The sequence below is a fragment of the Zalophus californianus genome, chromosome 3 (genome assembly GCF_009762305.2).
Source record: "Zalophus californianus isolate mZalCal1 chromosome 3, mZalCal1.pri.v2, whole genome shotgun sequence".
NCBI lineage: Eukaryota > Metazoa > Chordata > Mammalia > Carnivora > Otariidae > Zalophus > Zalophus californianus.
In genome coordinates, this window is record NC_045597.1 from 12,428,103 (window position 1) to 12,444,877 (window position 16,775).

Sequence of the window (16,775 nt, forward strand, 5' to 3'; positions counted from 1 at the left end):
GACACATTTACCTGACCTCTCCGACCCTCTGTGAAATGAGAGTTAAAACTTGTAAGAATTTAATGAAAAAGCACATAAAAACAGGTACTAGTGCAATGCCTGATGTGTGGAAGATACACAGCCCATGATAGCTAACTGCTGAGGTCTGTATAATTTCGTAGGTAAGCATTCCTGATGGGGAGAAATTATTATGTAAAGTTAATTTGAAGAGGACTGTTTCTTTTTTTAATATTTTATTTATTTATTTGAGAGAGAGAGAGAGAGAAAGAGCAGAGGGAGAGGGACAAGCAGATCCCATGATCCCTGGGATCATGACCTGAGCTGAAGGCAGATGCTTAACCAACTGAGCCACCCAGGCGCCCCTGAAGAGGACCGTTTCTAAGCAGATTGAACCAGTGACATACAGTCTCTGATCTGTTTATTTTCCATTTGAATACTTGAAGCTTAAACCTGAGCCACTGTTTTCTAAAGAATTCTCTGAGAGGTACAGGCATTCAAGCCACCAGAAGTATCCAGTAAAGACGCAGCTCTGATGAGAATCTCTGGGAGTAGAGGTACATCTCCACATTTTTACAAGTACCTCCGAGAGGCTCTTTCTCAGGCTGAAGTTTGGGGTTTCAGGTCTAATGCACATCACTTATATGAGGTATGAGAATATCTGTACAGTATTTTGAGAGAAGAAAGAATAATTTCTCTTTTCTCATTCTAGATAAATAAGATTGGAGCTCTGGGTTTTTTTTAAAAATGGACTCAGGGATATTCCCCGCCCCGCCCCCCCCCCCCCCCGCCCAGAGGGTTGCAACTTTAAAAATAACACACGTTTGCTCTAAATTCTTTTTAGTTATTGCGAAACCAGAGATTTCCTGCATCCTATCATCACGCTGTGGAAACCGTTGTGAATATGCTGATGCCGCACATCACTCAGAAATTTCGAGATAATCCGGAGGCATCTAAAAATGCAAATCACAGCCTTGCTGTGTTCATCAAGGTAGGGACCTCAGGGCGCAGAGGGTGTCAGTCAGGTGGCGAAATGTTCATTCTAGCAGTGACTAGTGTACAGTAATTGCTCAGTCGATACCAATGACACATTTTTATGCTATAGGATAGATAAACTTATTAACAGTAAATGCTGATTTCAACCCAACTTTCAAAAAAAAAGCTAGGGCCTAAATACTCACCTTTGTGGCTTGTTTCTCTGCAGAGATGTTTCACCTTCATGGACAGGGGCTTTGTCTTTAAGCAGATCAACAACTACATCAGCTGCTTTGCTCCTGGAGACCCGAAGGTAGCGTGTATGTTACACACTGGTTTTTTGTCTCACAGATTGATATCCAGAAACCCACCTGTTTGGGCTCACGTCACAGTTTTCTTTCCATCCCAGAGGCACTGTTGTCCCCTTTTGGGGATACTAACTAGTACTAACTAGTACTTGCATTAATGTGTAAAATATTAGGGATGCAGTAGTTCTGGATGTACAATAAACATACTTACTGATTTCCTCATAAATAACCGAAAAGACTTCTCAACTGCAAAATTAAAAGTGTATGTGTTGCAAATCATAGTTTATTTAACATGGTAATAGAAGTAACCATGTAGCCTTTCTCTGGTAGGATTATCTACCTCCTCCCTCTGTAAAGCTCTGCCTTACTCATTTTTTTTATTGTATTAAGTCTGTGTCTGTAATTATAAGCTGCCTGAAATCCTTTTTGACATAGGAGGAACGTAAATAATAAATGTCTTAAGAGTTAGTGGAGGACATTGTTTAATGAAATGTGTTCCCAATTTTCAAACAAATGCCCACAGCCATTCTCAAATCTATAACATAGCATAGAGCATGCAGTTTTAAGAGGGTCAAGAGGCTAATGACTGGTTGTATGATTTCTAATAGGTTTTTAGGACGCTGTATAAAGTATTCAGTGAGGCACTTAATTTTTACTAACCATTGTTCCCTGCAGACCCTCTTTGAATACAAGTTTGAATTTCTCCGTGTGGTGTGCAATCACGAACATTACATACCTTTGAATTTACCGATGCCATTTGGAAAGGGCAGGATTCAGAGATACCAAGGTAATCTCTCTTTATATATGTTAGTCTGAGTCTTTTCGTAAAAAGCCCTTCATTTTTAATAAGAGAATGATTCAGATATGACATTAGAATTTTCTGATTTTTTTTGTTCATGAATTAAGTTTTTTCTTGTTAAATTTCCATTTAAAAAACCATTGATAAAATGTTGTATGGGAACTTAACTTGTCAGCAAACTTATTAGACTTCAGGTCATGTCAGTGTGACTCTTTTTCATTGAAAAATTCCTTTTCTTAAATAGAAATCCATTTTACTTACTCTGGTTTATTTTTATTTGTTTCACTTTTCCTTTTTTTCTTATGAATTAGCTTTTCTTTCACCAACTGTGGAGTCAAATGACACTCCTGTAGGTAGGTGTGGGGTGTGACGCTTGCTTTCTTGCATCTTCCTCCTGTAAAAGAAAAAGAATGCAAGTCATTGCTGAAATGCTTATATATGCTCTTCATTTAGGCATTTCCCATATACTTGGATCAGTTTTTAAATTCACGATAAACCAGTGAATTTATTCTCCCTGTAGCTAAGATACTGCTCTTAACACCCCTGGGAGGGATCTGGGTTTTGCTCCTGGGGTCACCAGGTCCTCTAGGGTATCTCTTTAAGAGGTCAAACAAACAGAATGCCCTGCTTTACTCTAAAAATGTATTATTCCACCATTTTCATAGTCCTTGTCCATAGGGGTGGCAGTAACCTAAATCACAAGCAACACGGCTTTTCACATGTGTTTTATGTTTGCATGTTGAGTCTTTAACTGTTCTGTATCTTCTTAAAGTTTGAAGAGAGTAAACTCATAGCGATTTCTTTGTCTTCACTAAGTCAAATGAATCAAATTAGTCTGTCAGGTCTGTCAAGTAATATTACTAAGTTTAGTGCCTTGTATGTACCTGGGGATTGATTACGCTGAAAGAAAAAGCAGAAGGATGCCACCAAACTATCAACGACACCCTAAATCAGTGGCCTCTGAAATTCAGAGAGAAACACACAAAAGCATTCATTCAGAGACATAAATATCTTTCCCCAAGATCGACTTGGACTGCCTTTTAAGGAGTCAGAAGGGGGATTGGGGCCCTGGAGTTGGCATTCAACCGTGTCTAGGATGCACATGACTTTGGGAAGCAGTCATGGACAACAAGGGTGAAAATCCCTAGCTGTTTTACCTAAGTGTAGTATGTGCGGTATTAATGATGAGGGCTTAGGAGAGAAAACTAAAGCCAGGAGGGGGGATATGAAATGAGCAGCGGGGCATGTGGGAAAGGGCGGCCAGGAAAAGCCTCATGGCCAGGGTGACTTTGGAGTGATGATCAGGAGAAAGCCAGGGATTGCGTGTCCTGGGTCGAGGGAACAACCGGGTGTTTGGCATCCCGGATGCAACCTGGCCCACCTGTCTGGTCTTGCTCCCCGCTCTTCCCCCCACTTCAGACGTTCCTGCTGACTCCCAGCTCCTCAAACATGGGCGTGCCCATGCCGGCACTCCTCAGCCTCACACAGCCACCTCTCTGGGGGAATCTTCACCTTCCTCCCGAGATAGTCACTCAGCACCTCTTAACGTGGAGCCTGCCACGTCTCCTTCTGCCCTCTCCTAGGACCCCGACCTCATTCTAAACCTTGTCTCGCTCCCCTCACCTTGCAGTCAGTTACTAACCCACCTGTACTTGGAGACTGTGACCCTCTTCCTTTCTCCTGTCAGGATACTGAGGGTAGTCCTTTATACCCTACGGCTGGGCAGTGAATGTGTGCTGATGCCCACCTTCCCCTATACCCTGTAGGGTCCTGTGTTTTTGTCCTGCAGAGCTGAGGGACATGAAATCCTTCAGGTGCCCAGGAGACTCTTAAAAGCTCTTAGTAGACCATGAGGGTATTTGGTGCCACGGGGGGCTGCCCTCGGCAGGTGGGTGTGGGTCACCTGCAGATAATGTACCTTATGACACTGATAGGAGCACATGTTTTTAGCATTCCCCTTACCTGTTCCTCCCTTCTCTGCACAGTTAAACCCATAGTATTTTCGTAAGGGCTTTATGTGAATTCAAGTTGTGCACTGTCATTAGGGTAAAGAAAGCTTAAAAAACCATACAGTGGACATAATTATTCTGGAAAGATGGATACTTTCCCTTGCTTCTGCATAGAACTTTGGTCGGTATTTTGGATAGGTTTAGAAGTAACTAATAGGGAATCAAAGTCAAAGAAGGTGTCTATAGATTTTCCTCTAGTAATAGATTCAGTATAAGAATTCAGGTCCTAGCTACAGCTTACTGAAAGGTATATTTCAGCTTTAGAGGGATGTGTAGCCGCTTCTATTTACCCTCCTTCAGCAGATTTCATGTCTCCTTCTGTCTGTTCTCTGGAAGAGCTTTCCGTTTGATCGTTTAGCTTGTTGATGATTTACTAGTTTAGTTTGGTGTTTTGTGTATTTCAGTGTTAGTTTATATTAGTTTTTTTTTTTAACTGGCTTTTAGAGGTGCAGAAGTATTGAATATATTTTTAAAAATCATGTTAAATAAGTTCTTCATTCAGGGACAGCAGAATAAATAGGTTATATGCTAATTTGTTCATTTTAAACACATTGGGTTTTCATGGGACTATATAGGCTTTCATGACCAGTAAACGGATTAACAAACTCCAGTAGTAAGGAAAATTTTAAGAGACCATGTATATTTTTCTTTCTTTAATTACATGTTTGTTATGTACAAATTACTTCTCTATAATGTCAGTTAGACAGTAAGTTTATTTCTTACCTTCATGTAAATAACAACATTTCATTTGTAATATAACATGCTGTATGTTCTAAAAATTGGTATTAAAACTTTTCACTAACTTAATATTTATGCAAGATGTAATGTCTTCTAAAATCAAAATCCAGTGCAATTATCTGTATTTAAATTTAAGAGTCTGATGTGATAGGAAGTGGAGCAGTATTTTAGATCATTGACCTTTTCTCACTAGAACCTAAGTCTAAACATCTGTTGACACACAGGGTGGGCTGAATGTGGAGGGTGGTTTTGACTTTTATTTTATTCAAAATGCGTGATAGGCTCTGTAACTAAAGCAGTATCTATCCTCATTTCAGATCTCCAGCTTGACTACTCATTAACAGACGAGTTCTGCAGAAACCACTTCTTGGTGGGACTGTTACTGAGGGAGGTGGGGACCGCCCTCCAGGAGTTTAGGGAGGTCCGGCTGATTGCCATCAGCGTGCTCAAGAACCTGCTGATAAAGCATTCTTTTGATGACAGATATGCTTCGAGGGTGAGTGGACTCCAGTGTAAGGAAATATGGATTGATAAATGTCCTTTAAGTAATATGAAGAAAGTAACCCGTTAGAAAATTAGTGGTAACGGCACTAAGACTCTTCTCTGTTTACACACTAAAATCTAATAGAGGTCTTTATTTATTTATTTATTTATTTTTAAAGATTATATTTATGTATTTGTCAGAGAGAGCACAGGCAGGGGGAGCAGCAGAGGGCGAAGCAGGCTCCCCACTGAGCCCGACGTGGGGCTTGATCCCAGGACCCTGGGATCGTGACCTGAGCTGAAGGCAGATGCTCAACCGACTGAGCCACCCAGGCACCCCCTTATAGCAGTCTTTATAGGGAGGATCCAAATGCAGGAGATGGCCAGTGCCAGCTCAGTCCGTCATTCAATTCTCAGAGCCATGGGATAAACTTGCACCGTGTGCCTTTATTTCAGAGCCATCAAGCAAGGATAGCCACTCTCTACCTGCCTCTGTTCGGTCTGCTGATTGAGAATGTCCAGCGGATCAACGTGAGGGATGTGTCGCCCTTCCCTGTGAACCCCGGCAGTGTACGTAAGCATACACACCTGGACACAGCCTGCATTTGTTTCCTGTGGCTCCTGTAACCAAGGAACACACATGGGGTGGCCAAAACCAACAGAAATTCATTCTCTCTTAGTCAGGAGGCCAGAAGTCCAAAGTCAAGGTATCCACAGGGTTGGTTCCTTCTGGAGGCTGTGTGTGAAAAGTTTGTTCCGTACCTCTCTCCTAGCTTCCAGGGCTTGCCCAAAATCTTTGCATTCTTCGGCTTGTGGCAGCATCATTACAGTCTTGGCCTCTGTCTTCACACGGCCTTCTTCCTGGTGTGTATCTGTACAATCTCTGAAATCCTCTCCTTTTCTTATAAGAACACCAGTGATTGGATGGAAGGCTCCTAATCCAGGATGACTTCATTTTACCTTCCATCTTAATCACATCTACAAAGATCCTATTTCCGAATAAGGTCACATTTTGAGGGTGCAGATGGACATGAATTTGGGGGGATACTATTCAACCCAAGACACACCCATTCTTTTCTTTTTTTTTTTTGCCACTAAAACCATAATAATCCATAGTACTGATTAATTGCATTTCTGGCGAAGATGGGGTCAATCAGTAAACCTTCAACTCTTGGGCTGAAAATCGTTATTTAAAACCATGCTTTCCTGATGGACCGTACCTTGTAAGACATAAGGACCTTCTCTATACATTCAACAAAAGTTTATGGGGAGAGGAGGTTAAGAAGAAAAGCGTAGTTCTAACCTGTGTAGTATGAGAGCTCCGTGCTAGCTCATTCTGATGGTAACATGCTACACAGTCTTGGAAAAGCCACATCTTTGGGCTAAAATTTCTCTGTGTCTGTAAAATTAGATGTCAGGGAGGCCAACATGAGTGACATATGGCCCCACCTCCAAAAACTGACCACTTTATATTATCTTCATGCAGTTACTGGAAGATGGATTGGAAATTAAGTTGACTGAAGGACGATCCCAGAAATGATCTCAAAATGTTTAGGGTGGAGACTATCTGGCATTCATTTGCACAGTGCTACCAGTATAGTAATTTCCTTTTGCCTTTTATTCTGGACCCATGAACGAGCTTAGTTGTTAGTCTTTCCACCTTGTGATTATTACGTACATTTGGGGAATTTTCATGTTGTGTTTTGTCCCTTCCCCCCCCCCAGTGATGCATTGTCCCGAATTTTAATGCTGTCTCTCCACCTCTGAATACATGTCCTAAATAATGGCACACTGAGACGCGCCACATGTGTAGAACGTGTTTTGTAGTTCCAAAGGGCACTAATCTCACCCCATACAATGTTGTGTTTCACACGTGTATTCTCTGAACTTGTCTGCTTTTCTGATCCGAATAAGGAATTCGGGGTCTAATGCTACCTCTTGTAGTTCTTCAGTCCTGAGAAAAATCACCAAAGAAAAAGCCCTTTTATGACAGAACTTCAAAATTTACCTAATTTCTCCATTGACTGAGAGTTCGCACGAAGCTGCAAGCTTGTAGAGCTTTCCAGGGCTGCTGTTGTCACTGTTGATCATTTGGGGAGGATTTCGGATGTGAGAGAAAAACCAGTGTTCCAGTTAGAAAGAGCCTCTGAGGCTTTTCCTAAGGGAAAAAACAGTCTGAGGAAATGCTGGGCATCCGAGCTCTGGCGGGGGAACGTGCTAGGCCTTCTGCGGCAACCAACAGTGGCTTTAGGCACCAAGTCGGCTCTGTGTGCAGACCCGCGCCGCATCTGATCCATGCTCCAGCCTCTGGGTCGTGCGCGCCGGGCACCGGCTTCCCCCACGTGGCGCGCCCCCGCAGGGCCCTTGCGTCCCGCATCGGCACACACCCCCACACTAACGAGAACAGCCGATGGCTCTTTGAAAGTCATCTCCGGTTATCTCTTCTTCCCCTCTGGTGGGACAGACTGTGAAGGAGGACTCGCTGCCAGCCGCGACCCCACTGGTGACGCCGCAGAAGCCTGGCATCGCGCCGGACGGCAGCCTGCACAAGGAGCTCTTCGGCGCCATCTCCGGCCTCGGTAAGGCTCGCACGCGGTTCGCTGCCCTCCGCTCTGATCCTGTGTGCGCCTGCATCCAGCGCGAGGCGGGCCGCCCCGACCCTCACCGGACGGCCTCGGAGTCCGAGTTTCTGCCCCGACTGTTCTTGGCCTGGTCTTGATATTTGATGATTGCAGCCCCTTAACTCGACCCTGAAATACAGACCCCCGAATCGGCAGGCATTGCAGATTCGGTACACCCTAATCACGGGCTTGTGCCGTCTGCTGTTAGTGCCTACCTTAATGTAGCGTTTTAAACTTTCAAATTGGATTTTTTAGAAAAGGAATGTCTTTGCAGGTGTGTGTGTGGGGGGGTGGGATGTGGGTAGGATTTATTTGTGGTGATAGTGATTTCGATGAAATGTGATAGAATAATTACCGAGGAGATAGTGGCCTATGGCAAGAATACAATTCTAAAATCGGCTTTATAAAATCTTTCCTAGGATATTTTTCTCTCTGATACAATGTTAAGAGCTACCCCCATGGGGAAGAAAACAGATGGCATAAATCAAGATTCAAATTGAGTAGTGCTGTGTAAGAAAATGCCTGAGAAATGTACTTATTAATATTCTGATTAATTAAGCACCTGTGCCAAATCCTTCATAAAGATAATGGTACAACAAGAAAGTAGATGTGTCTTCACAGAATTGTCACAAACACTCACAGGTGTATTCTGTCTTTCTTTTTCACTGCATTTTGAATAAATGAAGCATCCTGCCGTGGCCAGTGCTTGGGACACCCAGTGGGTGGAAGTAACTCACAGGGCAGAATAAAGGGCAGTCCTCTAAGCCCTTTAATTTGCAGGAGCATTGTTTATTCTGAATTTATGTCCTTACCTTCTTTGTTGTTGTTGACGTCAAGATGCTGTTTCATGTAGGTGATGAAAGGGAGCAGAATGTAAAATCAGAAACCCCACACCAATGTCCAGATTTATCCTACAGTTCCAGTCTTTAATCTTACTAATGCTTGTGTATATTTTTCATAGTTGTAGTTACCTCATTAGGCATCGTAAAGATTAAGTGAGTTAATTCATGCGGAATGCTCAGAGCAGAGACTGACTGTATTTGCCTTTCTCCTGGGGCCCTCACTTGTCTTCTTTGCCCTGCTCTGCCCACACGCCCAGCCACTGCTCCAGGGGCGGGAAAGGGACTTTCACGGGAAGATTTTGTCTGCAGGAGCTCACGGCACTGGCGTTAAGGTCAGACAGAGGTGGTTTGGGATCCAGACTCCATCAGTTACTAATTGCCCTGAGCAGCATGTCTCTCCTCTTTGCCCTCAGTGTCCACATCTCCAAAACAGAGTCATGGCAAGGAGTGGAGAGCTATTGCGATGTGCAGAGTGCTGGGCATGGTGACATTATCTGACTGCCATTATAACAAGCACAATTCTTCAGTGTTATGCATGCTTTGTGGTACACTCTCAGGAGCCAATTTCATGACTCTTGGGGCCCAGGAATGTGTTGAAATCTTAACTCCCTGACCAATACTCTGTAGGATTCAAGACTCTGGAAATGATCAAACTAGAATGAGGTGATGCTTTGACTGTGACTTTATTTTCCAATTCTTCATCACCTTGTTAGGGAATAGGTTGCCATGAGAACATAAAGATGAGCCATTGGGTATCATTACCAAGACTCGAATGGCATTAATGACCTTCAGTTGCTCTCTGTTCACGATGAAGTTATGAAAAGTATCAGGGACTGATTTAATCCCTTTTCACTCTCTTAAATTTCAAGATCTGAATCCACTTTTCTTAGGAATTCAACCTAACAGACTTGTTTATCCTCAGGCTTCATCTCTATTACCCCCATCTTTAAAGACTTAAATCCTTGTTCCCTTTTAGGAATGCCTTCCAGAAAAGCCCCCACCTTTGAACTGGGTTTGCTAGTTTTCTGGTAGCTTCTCTTTTATTTACTGAGGAGTTTCCAGTTAACTTGAGTCCTGGTTCTTATCCTTCAAGAGCAGACTTTCTCCTTACATCTCTATTTAGTAGAAATCCTCTTTCCTCACCTATTGAGAATGCACCTTCGGCATTGTTTTTAAATGCCTTTGGAACTTGGTGCATGAAGATTTCTAGAACTGTTCATTGCCTGGATAAATCTACTCCGAGATTATATTTGCTTTAAAAGGCACACATTCTTAGGCTCAGGGTTCCCTTTTCCACCTGGTCAGTGTTTTGCATTGGGCTGTCTATACACAGAAGACAGAAGTAAACCAAACTGCTTTTCATTTTACTTACATGTTGTTTAAGATTTTTAAAATGCACTGGGCTGAGATATTTAAGCACACACACACACACACACACACACACACACTCACACAATGGGAATATAGTTCTACTGAACATGTTGATTTTGGTTTATTGCATTTCCATCTGTTTGCCTTAGATTAGGACTCCATTTCTGGAATGGAGCCTAAAACCCTGGGAATTTAAGGTCTAATTTTACTTTAATGAGGACCTCTTTCTCATGATCATTATGTTCTACATTATATATGAAGTATGGTTATATTAGGAGAACTATAATTAAAATTTGGTCATAAAGTATGTTTTATCTCTAAGTATAGAAAAAGGCTCATAGTTTTTTCGTAGGTTTTTACCTGTTCCCCATGACAATCCATCACACGGTTTCTGTTCTGGGATGAGGCAGCCTGGGACCAGTGTTTACATGTTCTAGCCATCACTTACATTTTTTACATTTTCAAATTCCCCTGGCTCTTCTTTTCTTAATTTTAATATGCTGATTCAGTTTCGGGGATGTTGGTGATGGATAAACCTGAGTGTTAGGTAGAGGGAGGGATTAACTTCTGTGTCTTAGGGGTACCTGGGTGGGTTAGTGGGTTGAGCATCCAACTCAATTTTGGCTCAGGATGGGATCTCAGGGTCTTGAGATCTAGCCCCACATTGGGCTCCATGCTCAGCGTGGGGTCTGCTTGGGATTCTTTCTCTCCCTCTACCCCTCCCCGCCTCACACTCTAAATAGATAGATAGATAGATAATCTTTAAAAAAAGGAAGCGTCTCAGTCCATGACAGCTAATTTGCATCCTAAAATCTGAAAATGGCTGGCCTGTTCTGAGGTGTTGGGTGTGGGAGGCCGTGCTTACAGCTCGCTGGAGCATGGTGCCAAAAGGCTCTTCATACAGCCTGCGCAGCCAGCCAGGCATTTGAGCTGGAGGCATGCCTTTTGGTTCAGCGTGGAATGTACAAGTTTGATAGTCATTTTAAATTATGTGATATACTTAAATCTTATCTAAGCAGGAATTCAATCTATTACTTTTAAAAATTCCATAGCACTGAGGTGGGGGCTGATTTCTGACTTCAAATGCTGTTTTTTTCACGGATGTCACACATTTTATTTCTAAGTTACATTTCATTTCTGCTCAGAACTGTCGCAGAGATTCCCAGACATTCTCCGTTCACAGCACGCTTATTGTCACAGTAATTTTTTCATCAAGTCCCCAGGCCAGAGTAAACACCCAACAGTTCTGTTTATGAGGTACTTGGAGCCACATAACCTACTAAGTTCTTATATCTGAACAACGTAGTAGGCATCTGAAAAAAATATACATAAATTTAAAGAAAAAATATTTATTTTTAATAACCACAGCCATTACCAATGGGATGTGTGTGCCTGTGAGGCACTGCCCAGCTTCTCAAATTTGGAATCAGATTGCTCACCACCATCTTCGTATCCTGTTCCACATTGATTTTCACCCAGTACCTGCTTTTTATCATGGCAACCACCAAATCCCTAGCTTCACAAAGATAGGACATCATCGAAAGGAATGTAGCACGATCTAACATTGAAACTGCAGTTTCAGTCGAAACTGCAGTTTTGAGCATCATCGTGTTTTTCTTGAAAATGTAAAACATCCCAAGACACCCCTGTGAGTTTCCTAGGGCACCTCAGCATATAGTTTGAATACTGTGGCTCATTTCATGGTTTCATTTTTTGATTTGATAGTTGTAGATGGATTTATCTTTTTAACTTTTTTAACGTCTTTGTCTCATTCTGGAACAGTGTGTGTTCCTTTAGTCTGAGAAATCAAAGGTAGCTTCACATAAGTGAATTCTTGGTTATGTCTGAATGTTTCGGCTTATGGCCTGGTTCTTTAAAGGTGAGGTAGTTGAATGAAACTCTTGAACCAACTTAGCAAAAAAATAAGTGTCGTAGAAGCAATTTCCCTTAAAGTTCACTGCTTGTCTTTATTTTGTTGTATCTCACCAAGTCTTTGGTCTTGGCTTAATTTCTGTTTAGCTTCTCCATATACAACGTCAACTCCAAACATCAATAGTGTGAGAAACGCTGATTCAAGAGGATCTCTCATAAGCACAGATTCGGGGAACAGCCTTCCAGAAAGGAATAGTGAGAAAAGCAATTCCCTGGATAAGGTAATTTCTTTTCGTATAACTTAAGTGTTTCTTACAGCTAATGGATTTAGCCCCAAAGTAACCCATGCTTCATGTTCTGGTGTTCATTAAGTGTGACTTTTTTTTTTTTTTTAAATAACTCAGTTAACCTGGAGTTATTATCAGAGTATAATCTAAGGATGGGGCCCATTTCCTGAAATCCCCCCAATTCTTGTTTCCAAGATTTCACATCAGGGCAGTGTTTACAGTGGAGGACCTTGAGCGAATAGTTTCGGCGGGTTGGACAGGTAGGGAGATCAAAATGCCACTCATTTAGAATCGCCATGGTCTGTATGCTGGAGAATACCATTTATACACAGTTATCCATGCAAATGGGTGTTGGGTCCAGAGCCAGCTCCAGAAAAATTAATTGATCATCTAGGTGATTCAGGGATAAGGCTTTATTTGTAACCAACTCACACTGGTACCCCCAGCACAACACATCCTCCTTATATTTAACATTTTTTCCTGAAATAATCAAGGGTCAAACTATTTGGAACTTTGTGGGAATGGATAAAGCTTGAATTTAAACCTGGAACAATGATAGATTGGTGTTGCCTTAGCCACTGTTTTCCTATTATTTCATTATAGGCAAGCACACATACCAATAAACAGGTGAACTACTTAGGAATGTATTTCTAGTTCTCAGAAACGTGCAGAATGTCCTTCAGCCTCAGGTTTGTCATTGTACTTACATTTCTGTGGCTGGCAATGGCACAATTATCCTTTAGTGCGGTTCCTTTAGAGGCGTGAGCATCTCAGTGTGGGTGTGTGTCATGACGCGTTGAACTTTCCCCTTGACCGTGACTTACCTTCATGTGTAGAGTGAGAAGCTGCTCAGGAGGCATTCTGCTTGCGTCATACACGGTCCTGGAGAGGAGGAAGAGAACTGCCAGTCAGCCAGGAAAAACCGGGTCACTGTGGATTTTTCCCTTCTAACAATCCCACCTTTGCCAGAGGAAACTTTGCATGCTGCACCTTCCCTCCCACTGCAAGAAGTACTGGGTTCTCCTCGTGGCCCTGGCGAAGTGGGTGGGCGAAATGATGCATTCACGCTATGGTTTTGCCACTAACTGCACCTGTATTTCTTCCTATAATAAAAATACTCATGTATGATATTTATTAAACCTGTTTACTGTATATTTTTTTCAATCGCCCCCCAATACCTCGAACGAAAGATACTTTTTTATTGATCTTCCTGCTTTGATATTTGCCAAAAAAAATTAAAAAATCCTGCTCTCAATTGGCAATATAACTTTGAAGATTTTAAAATCTCCTGTGTTTTTTTATCAGGAGATGAGATTCTTTTTCTTTTTTTTTCCCTAATGTGAACCCCTTGAACATGTAAACTTGCTCTCTAGTGGCAAAACTGCTCTCACCCCGTGCCCTGTGCTTTCTGAAATTTGCAGTGTTGAGCTAAGCTGATGAGGGAATGATCTCATCAGTTTAGGGTCTTTGGCCAAGCTCTGCTGAGGTGTCCCTGTTTGTTCCTATTGGGTACCTGCCTGTTGTTTCCCCCCCAAGGGTGCCCCATGATGTCAGCTGAATGACAGGGACTCAGCCCTAGGCTTTTGTGGCTGGTACACAACAGGAGTGTAGATTTTATTTGCTCTTTCAGCCACTGGCGTTCTCCTGAGGATATGGTTGGTTCTGCGGTGTCTTCTGACTCATCATTTCTGTGTTTGATCCTAGCACACATCCTTTTTTGCATGAGATTGTACTTGACATTTTAGAACTAAGCTGGTAGCTACAGCTAAGGTTATCTAATTTGAAAAGTCTGTGCCTGCTGGCTTGTCTCTTAGGATAGTATGCAAAGGAGGCAAGTCAGAGCTTCTGTGGACTAGCACCTGTGTGTGTATTTGGTGAAGGTGTGCCTGTGGTTTGTCGACAAATGAGTTATACCTTCCAATTTGTGTGATTTGACTCAATTCTAAGAACCTTTCTCTTCTAAGGCAGAAAAATTAACCTAATTTTGTTTTACCTGGAATGATGGATTAAAAAATTCACCTGTATTTCCTTTTTTTAGCACCAACAAAGTGGCACTTTGGGAAATTCTGTGGTTCGTTGTGACAAACTTGACCAGTCCGAGATTAAGAGCCTGCTGATGTGTTTCCTCTACATCTTAAAAAGCATGTCTGATGGTAGGTAAAAGTGAAGTTGTCGGTTTTACTTTGTTTCAGTCTTTGGTTTCTTTTTTTAAAACTTGTAATTGCTTGAAAGGATAGGAGGACTTAAAAAGCTTTTCTTCCTCATTTGAAATACATGTTAATTTACTAAATGTAGCAGAAATAAGAGTCTTAATTTGGAAAAGGGTTTTTACTAATTATTCTAGAAAGTGAGTTCTAAACTGTACATGGGCCATTTAAAAACAATTTTTTTTTATTAAACTCAGACCTACCATCATAATTAAAGGAGACAGAAGCAGATAAATGAGGCAGCCTTTGATTTTTTTTTTTTTAAACAATTTCATTTGTCCAAACGAACTTACTGGCAACTTGCATAACTTTATTAGTCAGGCTCTTGAATTGGAAGATGTAGTGTTGGGGGATCTAAGCATCTCTTCCATTTAGAGCGTGTGTGACATTCCTGGCTTTAACTGGAAGCGGGATGTGATTTTTTTAGTTTTCTCATGGAATTAGTGGTAACATAGTAGATTAAGTTTCTCATGAAGGGTTTGACAACCACATTTTTTAATGAAATAAAGTGTGTAAACATCCATGAAACTCTGGTTTTGTGATACAAGCAATCACATTAAGTTGTGCCATGGTACAATGTCATGTTTCTTCCTTGATCAAAAATCTTGTCTTATTTTCGCTGCAACGTAGCAGAAAGTGTCCTGTGAAGTGTATTGAGTGAAGGCAAAGTCTTTTGAAAACAAAATGCTGAAGGCCTCTCATGCTGCCAATGTGGTGGCAGTCAGTGTGGGCCTTAAACATCCAGGGGAAGGCATTTCTGCCTGAAAATAGTGTTTCTTTTCTATCAAGCTCCCATTTCTCCAGCATTAATAGCCAGACCTTAGTACTTAGATGTTAGGAACTGCATACCTGACTTTAAAATGCTTCAGGACTAGGTTATTTTGTTACTAATTTGTTACTTTAAAGGAGCTTTTAAAAACACAACAAACAGACAATATTTTCCTTGAATGATGACCAAATAGCAAAGCACTGGGCACTTATTCAGGCGTTTGGGTTATAAAGTTGAAATTCTTCCCTTAATGTCAAAAGTTCTGAACTTTATATCATGATGGTGAGTTTTAGCCAGCTTTGTAATTCTATTTTTCCTTTGCTGAAAGTTTTCCTTAAAATATTTTAAGTTTCAAATAATAAATATAATTTATATAACTAGAACATAACTACTTTTCTAAGACCAATGTACCAGAAATTTTGCATCCAAGTGAAAGTTATCCTTTAAAGATAGACCTTTGGAAGGCCATGCACAGACTTGCATGCAATGACCTCTTCAAAACAGTTTTAGAGCTTTTTTTAAAAAAAAAAAAAATTACCTTCAACGTATCAATTTCCTTCCTCTTATAATTTGAATTTGTATGTGTGTCATGTTAAAGAAATCTTCACCTCCCCCCAGAGTCATGAAGATATAAAGATCTTCTTTATCTTTAAAAGTGGTATTATTCAAATTTTCACATTTAAATCTTAGTATCTACCTGGACTTGATTCTTGTGTGTGGTATGGGGTGGGGGAGAAATTGTCTTTGGAGTAGTTTCCCAGACAGACAACCAGAGTCAACTGTCTAACTGTGTAGCTACTCTCTCCCTTTACCCACATTCAAGGAGCACCTCCTACGCATTGGGCCCCTACCTCCTTCATAGAGGTTAGTCGTCTTCCCCCTCTCCTTAGTCAGTAGCCTCAACCTCAGCCTCAGTCAGTAGCCAAGAGCAAGGAAAGGCAGCTTGGTGTCCCTTGGCTGACCAGCCGGCTCTGTCTGATATGTGCTGGGGTGACCACAGATACCTGCAAGTTGACCCGGACAGGTCCTCTCATATTCACTTGGCTCCTTGGGTGCTCACCGCATGAGGATGGCCAGTCTCAAGTAACCAGAGTCTGTTCCTCTGGAATCTGAACTCAGAATTCCTGAAAGATGGAAGCTCACTGACCCACCCATGTTACTGGTCTAATAAACTAAACGTGGCTTTTAAAATCAGGTGATTTAAGTCCCCATTCCACCATGATTCTTTAGGCTGGTGATGGGAGAACCACTTGACTTCTCTGAGCCTTTATTAGCTTATCTGTAAATTGGAACACTGCCTCTGATTGTGGTGGCGATTCAGATAGGACAGGTGTGCAATCATGAGACCCCCCCCAACACAGTGCTCACAAATAACAGATTCTCCATGTATATCTCATGGCTTCCCCTGCCTGATAAGTGTGGAGTGAAAAGTCCGTGGCCGTGCGCCTTCATGAGCCATCAGCGTCTCTGCGGACGCACTCTCACTCACCTCAGGCC

The 16,775-nt window shown here is 41.8% G+C and overlaps 1 protein-coding gene across 28 annotated transcripts in view; it reads left to right on the top strand.

The window, feature by feature from the left end:
- Positions 1 to 16,775, top strand: part of DOCK9 (dedicator of cytokinesis 9) — a 283,449-nt gene that overhangs the window by 209,260 nt on the left and 57,414 nt on the right. For all 28 annotated transcript variants that reach the window (XM_027590615.1, XM_027590627.1, XM_027590636.1 and 25 more), the window contains exons 28-35: positions 842 to 988; positions 1,202 to 1,285; positions 1,956 to 2,067; positions 5,144 to 5,322; positions 5,766 to 5,879; positions 7,774 to 7,888; positions 12,163 to 12,296; positions 14,341 to 14,455. In XM_027590615.1, the coding sequence (XP_027446416.1) occupies positions 842 to 988; positions 1,202 to 1,285; positions 1,956 to 2,067; positions 5,144 to 5,322; positions 5,766 to 5,879; positions 7,774 to 7,888; positions 12,163 to 12,296; positions 14,341 to 14,455 (1,000 nt within the window). The remainder of the gene's footprint in view (positions 1 to 841; positions 989 to 1,201; positions 1,286 to 1,955; positions 2,068 to 5,143; positions 5,323 to 5,765; positions 5,880 to 7,773; positions 7,889 to 12,162; positions 12,297 to 14,340; positions 14,456 to 16,775) is intronic.